The 17,173-nt window shown below is 32.4% G+C and overlaps 1 protein-coding gene across 1 annotated transcript; it reads left to right on the forward strand.

Annotated features, from left to right (window-relative positions):
- Positions 1–6,441: 6,441 nt before the first annotated feature.
- ucp3 (uncoupling protein 3) lies at positions 6,442–12,887 on the forward strand. Its single transcript, NM_200353.2, is given in 8 exon segments — positions 6,442–6,551; positions 6,725–6,846; positions 6,946–7,138; positions 7,674–7,881; positions 7,958–8,155; positions 10,115–10,216; positions 10,292–10,472; positions 12,337–12,887. Coding segments are annotated over 6 exon segments (930 nt in total). The 5' UTR covers positions 6,442–6,551; positions 6,725–6,846; positions 6,946–7,012; the 3' UTR covers positions 12,452–12,887.
- The last annotated feature ends 4,286 nt before the right edge of the window (positions 12,888–17,173 follow it).

A 17,173-nucleotide genomic window follows, 5' to 3' on the forward strand; every position in this document is an offset into this window, starting at 1 on the left:
ATAGATCTCTAGAGATATAAATAGAATTCAAGGCATAAATGCAGAATTCAGAATGTAGAATTCTGGGATTTGAACTTGGAATTCGAGATATAAATCAGAATTCAGATTCTAAATGTAGAACTCTGCTTTAAGAATTTAGGTTTTTACAATATGAATTAGTATTCAGAATGTAAATGTTGATTTCTGCAATATAAACTCAGAATTCAAGATATAAATCATAATTCAAGATGTAAATTAATACTGAGATATAAACGCAGAATTCACAATGCAATTCAAAGATAAACAATTTTGCAATAAAACCAAGAATTCTAAATAAATCTGCATTATTTAATCGCAATTCAGTGAAGAAAATGTAAAATTCTTATTTAAGATATGAGCGCAGATTTCAGAATCTAAATGTAGAATTCTGAGATTTAAACAGTATTCAAGATATAAACGCAAAATTCTGAATCTAAATGTAGAATTCTGAGATTTAAACAGAAATTAAGATGTGAATCAGAATTCAGATTCTAAATGTAGAGTTCTGAGATAAACTCAATATATTCAGAAGTTAAATGTACAATTATGATAAACAGAATTCAAGGTAGAAGTCAGATTTTAAATGTATAATTCTGAGATACAATGTAAACACAGAATTCAAGATTTAAATACAATATTCATCTTTTGAATTCCGCGATATAAACTCAAGATATGAATCAAAATTCAGAACCGAAGTATGCAATTCTGATATAAACAGAATTCAAGAAATAAACACAGAATTCAGGATCAAAATCTCAGAATCTAGAATTCTGGAATATAAACTCAGAATTAAAGATATAAACTGAGAATTCAGATTCTAAATGTAGAACTCTGCAATATAAACCAATTCAATTCAAGATATGAAATCAGAATTTAAATGTAATATAAGATATAAAAGCACAATTACAGAAATCCAGCCAATAAACAGCGTGCAAAAATCTGCAGAAAAGAACATGATGCAGATCACATGCTGCTGTTGGCCAAACAGTGATGTAAGGTCATTCTAGGAGATGATTGGTCACTCCATCATGCTAAACAGATGCTGGTTTGAATGTCAGCAGCAAACAACAGCAGGTTGTTTATTTAAATTGTGCAATAGTTGTTGTCAAAAATGTCATAAGGCTTTCATAAGCTGAACGTCCTGCACTCATTTACTCATACGAACAGGGCTGTGATGGATATTTCGCTTTTTTTAATTGATTATTTTACACTGTCTGCTGCAGCTTTAAGACTGAAGGCCAAGTCGGCAAATGTTTGCTCACCATTTATTGAAATATGATAATGCCAGTCACATAACCAGTTGGACGTTTGTTCAAAGACTAAATGGCAGCCAATTGATAATGAATGACTATTTTAAGTTTAGTTTCCGATTTCTTTTAGTGCAGTCTTTCTAAACTTCTGTTCCTTTCAAATCAAAGCACATACAGTTGAAGTCAGAATTATAAGCCCCCCTTTGAATATTTTTTCTTTTTTAAATATTTCCCAAATGATGTTCAACAGAGCAAGGAAATTTTCGCATTGTGTCTGATAATATTTTTTTCTTCTAAAGAAAGTCTTATTTGTTTTATTTAGGCTAGAATAAAAGCAGTTTTTATTTTTTTAAAAACTATTTTAAGGACAAAAATATTAGGCCCTTTAAGGGATTTTTTTTCCAATAATCTACAGAACAAAACATTGTTATACAATAACTTGCCTTATTACTCTAACCTGCCTAGTTAACCTAATTAACCTAGTTAAGCCTTTAAATGTCACTTTAAGCTGTATAGAAGTGTCTTGAAAAATATCTAGTCAAATATTATTTACTGTCATCATGGCAAAGATAAAATAAATCAGTTATTAGAAATGAGTTATTAAAACTATTATGCTTAGAAATGTGCTGAAAAAAATCTTCTCTCCGTTGAACAGAATTTGGGGAAAAAATAAACAGGGGGACTAATAATTCTGACTTCAACTGTACATGTGCATAAGAATTAAAATCTAAATATATTTATAATTTTTTTGTTAAAATAAATAAACAAGCATGTATGTATTTTTGAGTCAAGAAACATGAAAACATTTTATTTGAATGATATGTCTAATAGGGCGACACAGTGGCTGAATGGTTAGCACTGTCACTCCACAGCAAAAAAGTCGCTGATTTGAGTCCCGGCTGGGTCAGTTGGCAGTTCTGTGTGAAGTTTGCGTTTTCTCCCCATGTTGGTGTGGGTTTCCTCTGGGTGTTCCGGTTTGCCCCAGTCCAAACACATGCGCTACTGGTGAATTAAACAGACTAAATTGGCCGTAGTGTGAATGAGTGTGTATGGATGTTTTGCAGTACTGGGTTGCAGCTGGAAGAGCATCTGCTGTGTAAAACAGATGCTGGATAAGTTGGCGGTTCGTTCTGCTTTGGTGACCTCTGATGAATAAAGGGACTAAGCCGAAAAGAAAATGAATGAATGAATGAATATGCCTAATAGAAATAACAAGTTTAATATCTTATAAAATTTTAATTATATTTAATACATTTTATATGTGTAATGGCCTTAAAACACATCTTATTTTCTGATGCAAATTATACAATTATAGTTTTTTTCTTGTTATTTCTTTGCATGAAATATGACAATTAAATATTTATTTTTAAGTGCAAAATATAAGGAAAATGGTTCCAAATTTTATTTCCAAAATGTTCATTGTAGGAAACACACACACACACACACACACACACACACACACACACACACACACACACACACACATACACATACACATACACACACACACACACACACACACACATACACACACACACATATAACAATGTCATTATATTTTAAACCATTATTATAATGTTTTTTTTTTCATATCTACAATTTCTGGATTCTTATGTTTGGTTGTTTTGTGTACCCAATGTGGAAAACCCTACCATCTATATGTAAATTTGGAAACTGCAATAAAAAAGTTATATAGAAAAACTTAATGTTTTTTTATCATTTGTTTACAAATATGCACAAAATTACATATATATTTTGTAATGACCATAAAATATAATGTATTTTTTTTGTACAATAATTATGTAAAATAAATTCATATGGAATTTATGAGGACAAAAGCTCAGCATGAAACGACTCTCATCAAAAAGCTTGCACTAAAATCTGGTCCAGACCTGATCTGGATTCATCCAGACTGTGGCGGTTTGAGATTCTCACATGTTCCCTCTAATGATTGGCTGTGAAGAATGGCATTCCCCGAACAGCTTGTACAACTTCACGTTGGGGTGGAGGAGGATCCTGTTTTTCTCAGCAGTGCATCAGGTGTGTACTTATGTAAGATGTGGGTTTTTGTTTTTCCAGAAAAGATGAAATGTATAGAAAAACCACTGTTGTGTGTTTTTGATCAATTGATTGAAACATATTGAAACACTTATCCCTTCTCCACAGAGAGCCGAAATTATTAAGTGACAAGCCTTTAGTTTGATAGGATGAGCATACAGAGCCCTGAGCCAATGAGCTCACACTCAGATTACAGTTTAAAGTCCCCTGCTGGCTGCGTTTCAGACGCTTCGGGAAGCAGGGCAAAGGTGACTGTGGCACATGTGTATTTATGAAAACAATTAGAAACAAGAAAATTCATAAAAACAAACAATTTTTTTTTATTTGCTCATTTTCCACTTGTTTCAAACAGTTTTAAGTTTCTTGCTTCTGTTGAACAAAAAATATTTATATTTTGAAGAATAAAGGTATAATAAGCCATTAAATTCTTCGGTATTGTCTGTACTTACTATAGCTGTGGCTAATAGCTGCTTTTCAGAAAATTTGTTCTGTTGCTCAACAGAAGAAAGAAAGAAATTCATAAAAGTTTAGATCCCCTTGGGTGCGAGGACATTCTGAGAAAACTGTTCATTAAGTGGAAAAGCACAGGTATGCATTGAGCAGAAGTTTTTACTGACTTACAAGAGAGGAAAAATAACAGTTAGATAAGAGGACAACAATATTTGTTTTCAGCATAGCAAGGTTTATTTGAGAACTAGATTATGAATTGAGTTATTGATGCATATTGATGACTTTTTCCAATTCTGTTTCAAAGGTAAAAAAGTAGCTTACTCATGGAACGGTTTTAACAAAAACACAGCTTCCTTAAGAGTTTTGGGTCACGATTTATTTTGATGGTCTGTTTTGTTGAATTTAAGTTACATTGCATCTACACACCGACCAATTCTCATTAGATTATAAGTAAACTGTTTGGTTGGGGTTAGGGTTAGTGTTAGTTGACATGTACTTGCAAAGTTTTTTATAGTCAGTTAAATGTCTGTTGAAGGAGCACATCAGCAGATATTAGGCAGACTATTAAGCAGACAGTCTACTAAAACTTAAATAGACCATCAAAATAAAGTGTTACCAAGTGTAGTCATTTTTGTTTTGTCTTCACTGCTATATTATTTAGTATTTTTTAATCTATTATTTGTTATAATTGCAAAAATCTACAGATATGTAAAAAAATTTATAAAATCGGTTTCTTGTTCTAAACGTGTCTGTAAATCTATCAATCTATCAATTCACCAGTCTATCTACCAACCCACCTACCTACCTACCTACCGATCCATCCATCCATCCATCCATCCATCCATCCATCCATCCATCCATCCATCCATCCATCCATCCATCCATCCATCCATCCATCCATCCATCTATCTATCTATCTATCTATCTATCTATCTATCTATCTATCTATCTATCTATCTATCTATCTATCTATCTATCTATCTATCTATCTATCTATCTATCTATCTATCTATCTATCTATCCGTCTTTTAATCTATCTATCTATCTATCTATCTATCTATCTATCTATCTATCTATCTATCTATCTATCTATCTATCTATCCGTCTTTTAATCCATCCATCCATCCATCCATCCATCCATCCATCCATCCATCCATCCATCCATCCATCCATCCATCCATCCATCCATCCATCCATCTATCTATCTATCTATCTATCTATCTATCTATCTATCTATCTATCTATCTATCTATCTATCTATCCGTCTTTTAATCTATCTATCTATCTATCTATCCATCCATCCATCCATCCATCCATCCATCCATCCATCCATCCATCCATCCATCCATCCATCCATCCATCCATCCATCTATCTATCTATCTATCTATCTATCTATCTATCTATCTATCTATCTATCTATCTATCTATCTATCTATGTATGTATCTATCTATCTATCTATCTATCTATCTATCTATCTATCTATCTATCTATCTATCCGTCTTTTAATCTATCTATCTATCTATCTATCTATCTATCTATCTATCTATCTATCTATCTATCTATCTATCTATCTATCTATCTATCTATCTATCTATCCGTCTTTTAATCTATCTATCTATCTATCTATCCATCCATCCATCCATCCATCCATCCATCCATCCATCCATCCATCCATCCATCCATCCATCCATCCATCCATCCATCTATCTATCTATCTATCTATCTATCTATCTATCTATCTATCTATCTATCTATCTATCTATCTATCTATCTATCTATCTATCTATCTATCTATCTATCTATCTATCTATCTATCTATCTATCTATCTATCTATCTATCTATCTATCTATCTATCTATCTATCTATCTTTTTTAAATGAACCCATGAGTATGTTTTATCCATATTACACCTACATTTCAGCTGAAATAACCCAGCATTTTTAGAGATATACACACACACATGCACACATAGTGTACATACATAAGTAAATATGCAAAACTACATTCAATAAATAAATAAATAATAAAATAATTCTGATGTTTTTATGAATATAATATATATATCTATCTATCTATGTATCTATCTATATATATATATATATATATATAATCAATTCATCTTTATATCTACAGTGCTTTTTGCAATGTAGATTCTGTCAAGAGGGCCTAACTTACTGTAGATATTAAATTAATAGAATTGAATATATATTTTACTAACATGTGTGCACTTTAGATAAGTTTACAGCTTTATAAGTAAATCAACACAAATACACATAATAAAATAATTGTAAAATTTACATTCAGTAATTCTGTTATAGTTATTGTGCCATTTCATGCAGTTTTCTTGTAAAATGTATGCATCTGTGCATGTTCCCAGGGTATATTTATATGAAAACATAGCTGGAAACACTTCATTGTGACATAACGTTACATAACCTCAATCACATATTTAATTTATATTACTGAATGCATTGTTTTTACTTGTTATGTACATTTTATATGGAGAGAAGACAACAACCCTATATTGGTGACAGCTAGTAAACAAGTGCACTCGTTCTCCCGCCACACAGAGTTAAATTTAGAGTCATGTGTGATGAAAGGAATAGATGGGACAGGCTTCAGCGGGCACACGCGCCTATAAATTCCCACTCTGACAGGCCGGTTCCTTCAAAATCAGGTGGAAAACACACTCGCTGGATTAACCCCTGCATGGATATTATCATCTCGCTTTCTGTCGGTACAGTTTGGACTAACAATTTCATATTACGGCAAGGTGAGTGAAAGCAATGGTGTTGTTTTATATATACTGTACTGCATGTATGTATTTACATATAATATATAAAATGTGTTTTATATATTGTTTGCTAATTTAATATATTGGTGGTTTCTAGTTTTTCTGATATGATCAAGCCACAGGTGATTTGCATGTTTTCTGGTTTTCTGTAGTGTTGTGCTGCTGTTATGCTGCTTTGGGACATTAAGGATCAGTTTTTTATGGCCAAAAGTGTTGAAACATCTAAAACAGAAAATATCCTTTTGGAAAAAACTTGAAGTGAACCGACGTGGAGGTAAACCCAAATCTAAATGTTTATGTTATTGTTTTTACTTCTTGATTTGATTCATTTGAGATTAATCTAAATAGTGTTTGGTTTCTTGTTGTCCCTCAGGCGGGAAAACACAAGTTGAAAGTAAAAGTATAATTCCCTTGCTGCGGTTTTCTGTCAGAAGTGAAAAATGGTTGGAATTAAACCTACCGATCTGCCTCCAACCGCTGCTGTCAAGTTTTTCGGAGCCGGTACAGCAGCATGTTTTGCTGATCTGGTGACTTTCCCCCTGGACACAGCAAAAGTCAGACTTCAGGTGAGGGAATAAAATGATACAATTTTAATTCAATATTACTAAATAAAATAAATAAAAACTAAGTGAAATAAAACAAAACAAAATAACATTAAATAAAAAATGTTTGTAAATTGTTATTAATTATAATTATTAATTATAAGAATAAATTGTAGATATTTAGAATTTTCACCCAGTTACTTTTTGAAGTGCTTTTGCATTGATTTTATGTGTCTAAAACTATAAAATAACAATGTAAAATGTTTAAAAGTCTATCTGATATGCTTTCATCTTATAAAATCCAAGAATAACTAAAACTGTAGAAAAAATGCTATATAATTAACTGAAACAACATAAAGCTAACTTTACTAAAATCTTCATAATTTTAAAACTAAAATAAAAAAAAGCTATAAAATATATTAATATTATAAGCAATGTATTTAATCATCACAGAGTTGTTGTTTTTTTACATATAATGAGTTTGCATTGACTCAGCGTGACTGAAACAATCACATAACACCCACAAACATAAAATTTTATGTTTTTGATCTTATTTCAGATCCAGGGAGAGTCTGGAACAGCACCAGGATCAGCGGTGCTGAAATATCGTGGGGTTTTTGGCACCATCACCACTATGGTTCGCACGGAGGGGGCCAGGAGCCTCTACAATGGCCTGGTGGCCGGACTGCAGCGTCAAATGAGCTTTGCTTCTGTGCGCATCGGCCTTTACGACTCAATGAAGCAATTCTACACCAGAGGATCTGAGAGTGAGTAAATTGCAATGCTTTTCTGAATGGGCACTGAAATGACAATGGTGACACTGATGTTTTTGGCTCTTCTCAGATGCGAGTATTGTGACGCGTCTGCTGGCTGGATGCACCACAGGGGCCATGGCGGTCGCATTCGCTCAGCCCACAGACGTCGTAAAAGTGCGCTTTCAGGCTCAAGTGCGTCACACTGACGGAGGAAAGAGATATAATGGCACAATGGATGCCTATCGGACTATTGCTCGTGATGAGGGTGTTCGAGGGCTCTGGAAGGGTGAGCAAATGTGCCTAGGGTAGACTTAAAGGGATAATTCACCCAAAACTGTCATCATTTGCTCATAGATTGTTCCAAACCTGTTTGAGTTTATTTTTGCTGTTAGCACAAAAGTAAATATTTTGAAGAATGTTGGAAATCTGTAACCATTGACTTCTATAGTTATTTGATTTTTCTATTAAGTCAATGGTTACCGTTTTATAACACTCTTTAAAATATCTTCTTTTGTGTTCAACGGAAGAAAGAGACTCATAAAGGTTTAGATCCACTTGAGGTTAAGTAAATACATTTTTTTGAGAGAATTCTTAGTTCTAAAGTCCTAACAATATTTCGTCCCTCCAAAAAATATAATATTTTAAAAATATATATATTTTTAATTCCAACCCTGTGTGAAAATATTTTTTATACTTATTTTTCATTAGCCATCATGTATACTTAGTGCACAAATACACAGAGTTTTGACTTGTATATAATTTATTAGCACCACTGCCTTTTACAGTACAATAAGAAGAGTTAAGAGTGGAAAAATAAAAGTAAAAACATCCAACCCATGAACTCTAAGAACCAGTTTTAGATGGAATCAAACAATAAAAACAAGGTGACTCTCTCAAACTCTTTAAGGAAAGGAAAGAGGGAAGAAGTTGAAGCATTTATAAACTTCTTCCTCATATCTCACCTAGTTCTCTTGTTAAAGGTTTCTATTGCTCTTTTGCTTCATCATGTTAGTTCACACATGCCATGTAATTCAGTGTGGTCTGAAAAAAATGAAAAAAATGCTGAACTTTTAAAATAATGTTTAAAAAACTCAAATGAATTAAAGCTAAAGTTAATAACTAAAAACATTTAAAAGGCATAAAAATAACAATTGCTGAATAGTAATTATAATTTTTTATGAAATAAAATCACAAAACTGAGTGAAGTTTAATCATAAACTAATTTCGACAGGATCACATTATGATTGAACACAGCTGGTCCCGCATTAGCTATCAAATGATTTACCAATCAGACGAATCCACATGCAAATAAATAAGTAGATATTGTTTCCTTAGTCACCTTCGCCTCGAAAAAATCCTCCATCCACCCCTTCTCCTCCCCCTCTTTTCTAGATTATTTCAGGACGGGGATTAGTGGAGTTTGCATGTTCTCCCGGTGTTCATGTGTGTTTTCCCTGGGTACTCTGGTTTCCTCCCACAGTCCAAAGACATTCAGTATATGTGAATTGAATAAACCAAATTAGCACAGTATATAAGTGTTTTATTACAGGGCATTCACCGCATAACCATATTCTGGTATAGTTGGCGGTTCATTGCTCTTTGGCAACCCCTAATAATCAAGGATTAGGCCAAGCGAACAAATTTGGGGGAGCTCTCGAGACCTACCTGAACTCAGACGTCCCTCTACTTCGAGGAATTTGCTCAAGGATCTTCTGATCCCAGGGCTCTCCCCCGGGACAACATGGCAAACACGATTTATAATCAATCATCAACGCTTGAACATAATTTTGTTAACTGAAATAAATAACAAAAAAAGTTCAAGCACTTAAAATAAAAAATACATACTTTATGTCAGTAAAGAATTATAAAATCTTTAGACATATTAAAATTTTCATTTAGTTCAAGCTAAACTAAAAACTAAACTATAATTATTCATAAAATCTACACAGACATAAAAACCAATGACATCAATTGCAAACAAAATAACTAAACTACTGCAGAAATGTCAATAAAAATTCAAACAGTTTTACCTGAAACCTCACATGAAACTAAAATAAGTTTTGTTAATTTAAATAAAATGTTACCTTTATATTTCGTAAAGACAAATAAAAATAATAATAAAGGTTTGTAATAAAACGAGGGCAAACAAATGATGACAAAACACTGCACTATCCCTTTAAATCCAACTTCACATGCCATCCTAAGTGTTCTGGCTGAGATAAACGTGTGTGTTTCTCTATTTTAGGCTGCATGCCAAACATCACAAGGAATGCGATCGTGAACTGCGCAGAGCTGGTCACCTACGACATCATCAAGGATCTCATATTAAAATACGACCTCATGACAGGTATGGCATCACAGGAAGTCTTTCCATTCTAGATAAGTTTATGATCCTGTTGTCTAACACATTTGTCCTCTTTAGATAACCTACCCTGTCACTTCACGGCTGCATTCGGCGCTGGTTTCTGCACCACGATTGTGGCGTCTCCAGTAGACGTGGTGAAAACGAGGTTCATGAACTCGTCGGCCGGCCAGTACGGCAGCGCACTGAACTGTGCCCTCATGATGCTGACCAAAGAAGGACCAGCCGCTTTCTACAAGGGGTGAGAAAAACATACTGTAATCTATTATTGAGAGTAAAATGCAAACATACACTGTTAACAAATGCTGGGTTAAACACGATCAATACATGTCGGGAAAACATGAAGAAATTAAGTGAAATGTTTTTACAAATTTAAGTGGATTGATCATGAAGCAATTAAGTTGTTGCAAACAAAACCCTTAAGAATTGTGTTGTTTCAGCTCATTTTAAATAAGTACTTTAAACAAACAGCAAACATCATTTTTAAGTGTACTTTCAGTGAAATAATGTATAGTAAACATATGTTGTCCTAACACAGATCAAGTTAACATAATAGTTTTTCCAAATTTAAGTGGGTTAAACAAACAAAAAAAAAAATTAAGTTGTCGCAAACAAACCCTCAGTAATATGTTTTTTCAGCTCATTTTAAATAAGTAGTTTGAACAATAATGAAAAATCATTTTTTGAGTGATGAACAAATCATAAACAATACATTTATTACAGTATTTATTCATCTTACTTAACATTAGTTAATGGAAACTTCATTGTTTTTGGTGTTAGCTCAGTACATTAACTAATGTTAGCAAGCATGAATTTGGATTTTAAAAACGCTTTAGTAAATATTGAACTACACTTACTATACTTAACTATACTTAATTGTTTTATATTTAATCCATATAAATTTCATTTATGTGTGTTGGGACAACATGAATGAATAAAGTGGAACCCTGCATTTTTTGCAGTCTGATATAAACAATGTAAAACGTGATTAGTTGACATTACTTAAAAAAGTAAGTAACTTGAAACTGTTGTGTTGATTGAATTTGTACAATTGTGTACATACTTTACCTAATTTTAAGGCAACAAGTTTACTCACTATAAGTAAAGAAACGAATCACTTACCACATGCAGCATACTTTAAATATGATCATTTAATTTAACCTATTGTAACATTTTCATTAAAATGTAAAAAGTAAAACTTTAAAAAAAATGTAAAATTCAATATTCATCAGTCCAAAATTTGTCAGTCCAGCAAAAGGATGGAAAATTAAAATCGCCATCAACACTGCTTCCAGTTTGTCAACACTAAAAAATGCTGGGTTCCACACAATTTATTTGTTTTACGACAAGCTGGAATTATGTTACGTATTAGTTTTTACAAATTGAAGTGGATTGAACATAAAACAATTACCCCCCCCCCCCCCCCCCCCCCACCCCCAACATATATTTTCTGTTTTATATTTATTTATATTTATATAACCAAATTTCAATTCATTGATTTTCTTTTCGGCTTAGTCAATTTGTTGTTTAATAATTTGTTTAAGTGTGACGTCAGAAAGTGGGGTGATAGTGATGGGGTTGAATTCAACAACTCACATTTAAATTAAAACAAGAAATATCAAAATAATTATTAATAAAAACAAAATAGTGCATAATATCTCTTTAAATGTAACTTTCACAGGTCTGATGCACACATATTTGCAGTAGTAACATGAATATATAAAAACATAAAGATATAAAACCATTTTTTAAATAAATTCAAAAAAATAAACATTAATAATAACAAAATCCCACTGATAATAATAAACTGTAACTTGCAATCCTAAGTGAATGTGTTTTAAAGGCGATAAACAATGCACATAGATTTTCAGGAGTACCATAAAAATCTACATTGTAAATATGAGAAATGTACTATAAATAAATACATTAAAATAAACATTAATAACAAAATCTCATTGATAATAACAAACTGTTTCTTGCCCTCCTGAGTGAATGTGTTTTGGTGTAGATAAGCATGGGTGTGTTTCTCTGATATAACCCCATTACAAAAACATGATTATTTACTGAGAAATATATATTAAATACTGTTTCCATCTTCCCAACAGCTTCATGCCCTCCTTCCTACGCTTGGGATCCTGGAATATTGTGATGTTTGTTTCCTATGAGCAAATCAAGAGGTGTATGACTCGAATGCAGCACTCGTGGGAATCGCCTTTCTGAACACACAACATCAGTATCTTCTAACTGTGACTGAACCGACAGCAAATATAACTCAAACGCTCTGTTGTGAGAATGGAGGAATCCCCATCTGAAGTCTTATCACTGAAAAAAGGCTGCAGTGTTGTAAGGCCAAAGGTCAAGCTCATCAAATATGAAAGATGAGTTGGCAAAGTGCCCGATGAAGCAAAATGTGCATATTGTCTGTTTTAGGGAGTTGGAAAAAGCACACTCTTAAAGAAACAGTGCAGGGAAAAACAAAAATGCCTTTTCACATGGGTTTTCTTCGACATATTTTGAGTAAATCATCAGTGCCAGTAAATAACCTTTATTTTTAAGTGTGTAAATGTTTTATATATAAATATGTTCAATGTTTCTAAAACTGTCATGAATACGGGTCCATAAATTCTGATCAATAAATGTATATTTATACTAAGAACTGGAAATTGTACAATATTTGAAACACATTATTCTTTTTTTTTTGTTAATACAGCAGTTTTTTTTTTTGTATCAGGTAGATCACATGCATAAATGTAAACATATACAACTTTCAATTTAAGGTTTTCTTATTACCCCAACATCCGTGTAATTTATTTAATTATTTATCTGCCCACACTATTAATCAATTATATATTTATTTACGCAGGAATTTGTAGATTTATATATTTATTTATTCATTCATTTATTTTCCTTCGGCTTAGTCCCTTTATGCATCAAGGTTGCCACATCGGAATGAGCCGCCAACTTCTCCAGCATATGTTTTACACAGCGTATGCCCTTCCAACTGCAACCCAGAGCTGGGAAACATCCATACTCACTCATTCAAACACAGCCATACATTACGCCCAATTTAGTTCATCCAATTTATCACATGTCTTTGGACTGAGGGGGAAACTGAAGCACTTGGAGAAATCCCACGGCACTCTGGGAGAATATGCAAACTCGACTCAAACCAACAACCTTCTTACTGAGAGGCAACAGTGCTAACCACTGAGCCATTGTGCTGCCCTAGAATAATATATTTATTTATTTGCCCATTTATTTAAGTATTGTTTTATTTATACAGAAATTTTAAGGAATGATCTACTAATTTATTTATTTATTTGCATATTTATTGTTTTTGCAGGTTTCATTCTCCTATAACTAAAGAATCAAATTAATCAATGGTCAAATAAAAAATATTAGTTAAAAAAATGTTGGCTTGGCAATTATCTAAAATAAGCAACTGAAAATGAAAAGTTGTAATATAAAAAGGGTTAACGTGATCAACAAAACAATTAAAGCATTTTTATTTAATATATTGCTTAATTTTGTTTTCCTGAGCAAAAAATAATGACCAATGATCACCAAAGAGAAGCAACACGTAATTATAACATAGTGCAACAATAGAGTGTATAATACAAATTTTAATTTACAAAATTACAATTTTATTATACTTTATGTCTTTCAAACCACAAGATACTTTTAATCATTTAAAATTCATTCATTCACCAACTTATCCAGCACATGTTTTATGTAACGGATGACCTTCCAGGTGCAACCCATCACTGGGAAACACCCATACACACTAATTCACACACATATAATTTAGCTCACCCAATTCACCTATACTACATGTTTTTGGACTTGTAGGGGAAACCGGAGCACCCAAAGGAACCCACGCGAACAGAGGAAGAACATGCAAACTCCATACAGAAATACCAACTGACCCAGCTGAGGCTCCAGTGATCTTTTTGCTGTGAGGTGTTACCCATTACGCCACCGTGCTGCCCCACTTAAAACTCAATTAAAAGTAAAGTTATGACTTATATTTAGGATATACATTTATTTCAGATGTATACACTGCAAAGAGTTTTTGTCTTCCTTCTCGCTCCAAATATCTAAAAATGCTTAAATCCAGAAGCACTTTCTAGTAAAAAGTATTTTTCAGTAACAATAAGTCAAAATTAAGTGTTTTTTACCTTAAAAAAAGGAAAATAACCTGCCTATGGGGGAAGTAAATAATAATACATTTAATCATCATAAAAATAAGGCTACAAAATATAGGAAAAATCTGACATTGCGATATTTTGTTTTTCTGTGATAAATATTGCAATATATGTACTCTTTCACCAGATGACTTATAAACTGCTATTTAGAAAGAATTTATTAATTAAGATTGAGTGGACTGATTCTGTAGGGAAGTGAATTATTCATAAAATGTCAAAAAAAAAAAGATAAAAGCGAAATAAAGAGTGTTTTAGGGTTCTCGTGGCAGTCAAATAATATTCAGGTCCAAATTTAAATAATCAAATGTAAAATAACACTGCAATAGAAATAATTTAATAAAATTATTATTTATCAAAGTTACAAATGGTAAAATTTCATGTGCCTGAATACTTTGAACTCTGTTAATCACAAACTCAGGCAATCACATGCAAACTAAAAACTCTTACTCCATTATAGTTCAACTCTCCAATAATGTGTCTGTTTCTCCTCTTCAACTATAACTCAACATTGCAGATCCAGCGATGTAACTATTGAGGATGCTGTACACGTTGTGATATCAGTGCTGAAATGATATATTCTGCAGCCCTGACAATTATAAAATAAAAAAATAATAATTTACTTACCCCACTGGCAGATTATTTAGCTTGTTTTACCACATTTTTGCTTTGTATATGTTAATGACAATGATTACTTCACATTAAAGGGACATTGTTATTTATAATTTACTGACCATTTAGTCAAAGGTTTCCAAACATTTATTAATTTATTTTTCCCTTTAACACAAAACATGATATTCTAAATAAGTTGGAGGGAAAAATAAGCATAAGAACAAAAAAAGTAATGATGGCTGTTTTTTTACTCCAACGATTTTTAGTAAGAGAAGAAAGAAACTAATTAAAACGAAGTAAATAATGCCAGTATTTTCATTTACGGTTTGAACTATCCTTTAAATATTTAATTTTCACAAACATTAGCTGAAAGATTAAAGCATACACTTTAATGTGCTTTCTATACAAAATTACTCTTATAGATGCAAACACCAAAGTGGGAACGTCTCGTCTTTGACCACATGGTCACATGCATTTGACTCCCCTACACCAAAGAGTCATTTAATCAGATATAATCAATGATCAAATCAACAGACAGCCCAACACACCAGGGGAAAAGACTTACGCAAATGTCTTTCTCGTGACAAAGGATCAGAAAAGTGGCTTTAAACTGCTTTCACAGCTCTCATGCTGACCTATAAAAGACAGGCAAACAATGTCTTCATTAGAAAAGAGCAGGGAGTTTCACTTGAGGGAAATTAACAATACAAAGACTAATGCAAATCTGTGAAGTGTGAATGGAAAACATATATTCAGGAAAAGTAACACAAGCGTGGCCTGTGCTTTAGTATACTGTGCACATCTGACTCTTAAATTGACCTCAGTCAATAATAAGCAGCATTGTGTAGCTTATGAAGCACGTGCTATACCAGTTGTTTTTAAACGTATGCCTCATGTAGCTTTGCCTTGCGGCTCTACGTTATCAGTTCTGTCTCAACATACCGTCGTGAAACACAAATAGCAGCCTGATCTTCAACAATAGTGATAAGAGGTTTAACCCTTGTGCCTCTTTATATGGTCTTTCTTTTTAAATTTTTTTTTGTGATATTTTTGGCCATGTTAATGCAAACAGCAAACATTTCTGTTAAAAAGTATGTTCTTTTATGAGCTTTGACTATGTTCATCCTCATTTTACCTTTATAAATATGTTTTATCTTCCCAAAAAAATAGAAATCTCTCAGTTAAAGTGTAACAAAAATAGCAATATTTCTTTAGACACTGATATTTTTGTCCCTTTATGGACCAACATCTAACTTTTTTTTAATTAATGCACAAGGGTCAAAGTGTGTAGTTGAGGTGATTTTGTTTTTTTGTTTCTTAGAGAAAAAAACTTGAGTATTTATTCATTCAATTGATTTTGTTTTTTGTAACTAAGAAAAAAACATTCAGCTGACCAGACATTATTTTTTGCAGCTTTTACAACATCTAATGCAAATCTATACGAAAAAGCTAACTCAGTGGATGTGTCTCTAAAAGAGGGAGAACTGAAAGTCCTGTTTTATGAATAACATATGTGCAACTTCACATAATGAATCAGAATGACTCAGCGTTTCAGACAAATAGGGGAGACTGGGGCTATAGTCATCACACTTTTTACATTCAGATTAATATTTCCAAAAGATAAGTGTTGTTTTTGAGTTAGTTTATGTGATAACAAAACATTTCAGCCTTTTGTAAAATAAAATAAAAAAAGTGACGAAAAAAATCAAAAAATGAACCGACTTTTGCTGCTTGTTCAAACTGCTTATTTAAAATTAGTTGGAAAAAAACACAATGCTTTTGTGCTTTTTGTGACAACTATATTGTTTATGTTCAATCCAAATTATGTTCAATCCTTAAATTTGTAAAAGAATTATTAAGCTAACTTAATAGTTTTGTGTTGGGACAACATAGAGTAAATTTTGTGGAACCCAGCATGTTTTTTAGAGTAGAAAAAAGTATAACCATGTTTTCCCGTTTATTTGTGACCCTGGACCACTCTAGTCTTTTGTTGCACATTATGTTTTTGCAAATAACCAAAAATACATTGTATTGGTCAAAATTATAGATTTTTAGGACAATAACCATTAAAATATTACGTCAAGATCATGTTCCATGAAGATATGTTGTAAACATCCTGCACTGTAAA

This window comes from Danio rerio, chromosome 10 (genome assembly GCF_049306965.1).
Source record: "Danio rerio strain Tuebingen ecotype United States chromosome 10, GRCz12tu, whole genome shotgun sequence".
In the NCBI taxonomy this organism is placed as follows: Eukaryota; Metazoa; Chordata; class Actinopteri; order Cypriniformes; family Danionidae; genus Danio; species Danio rerio.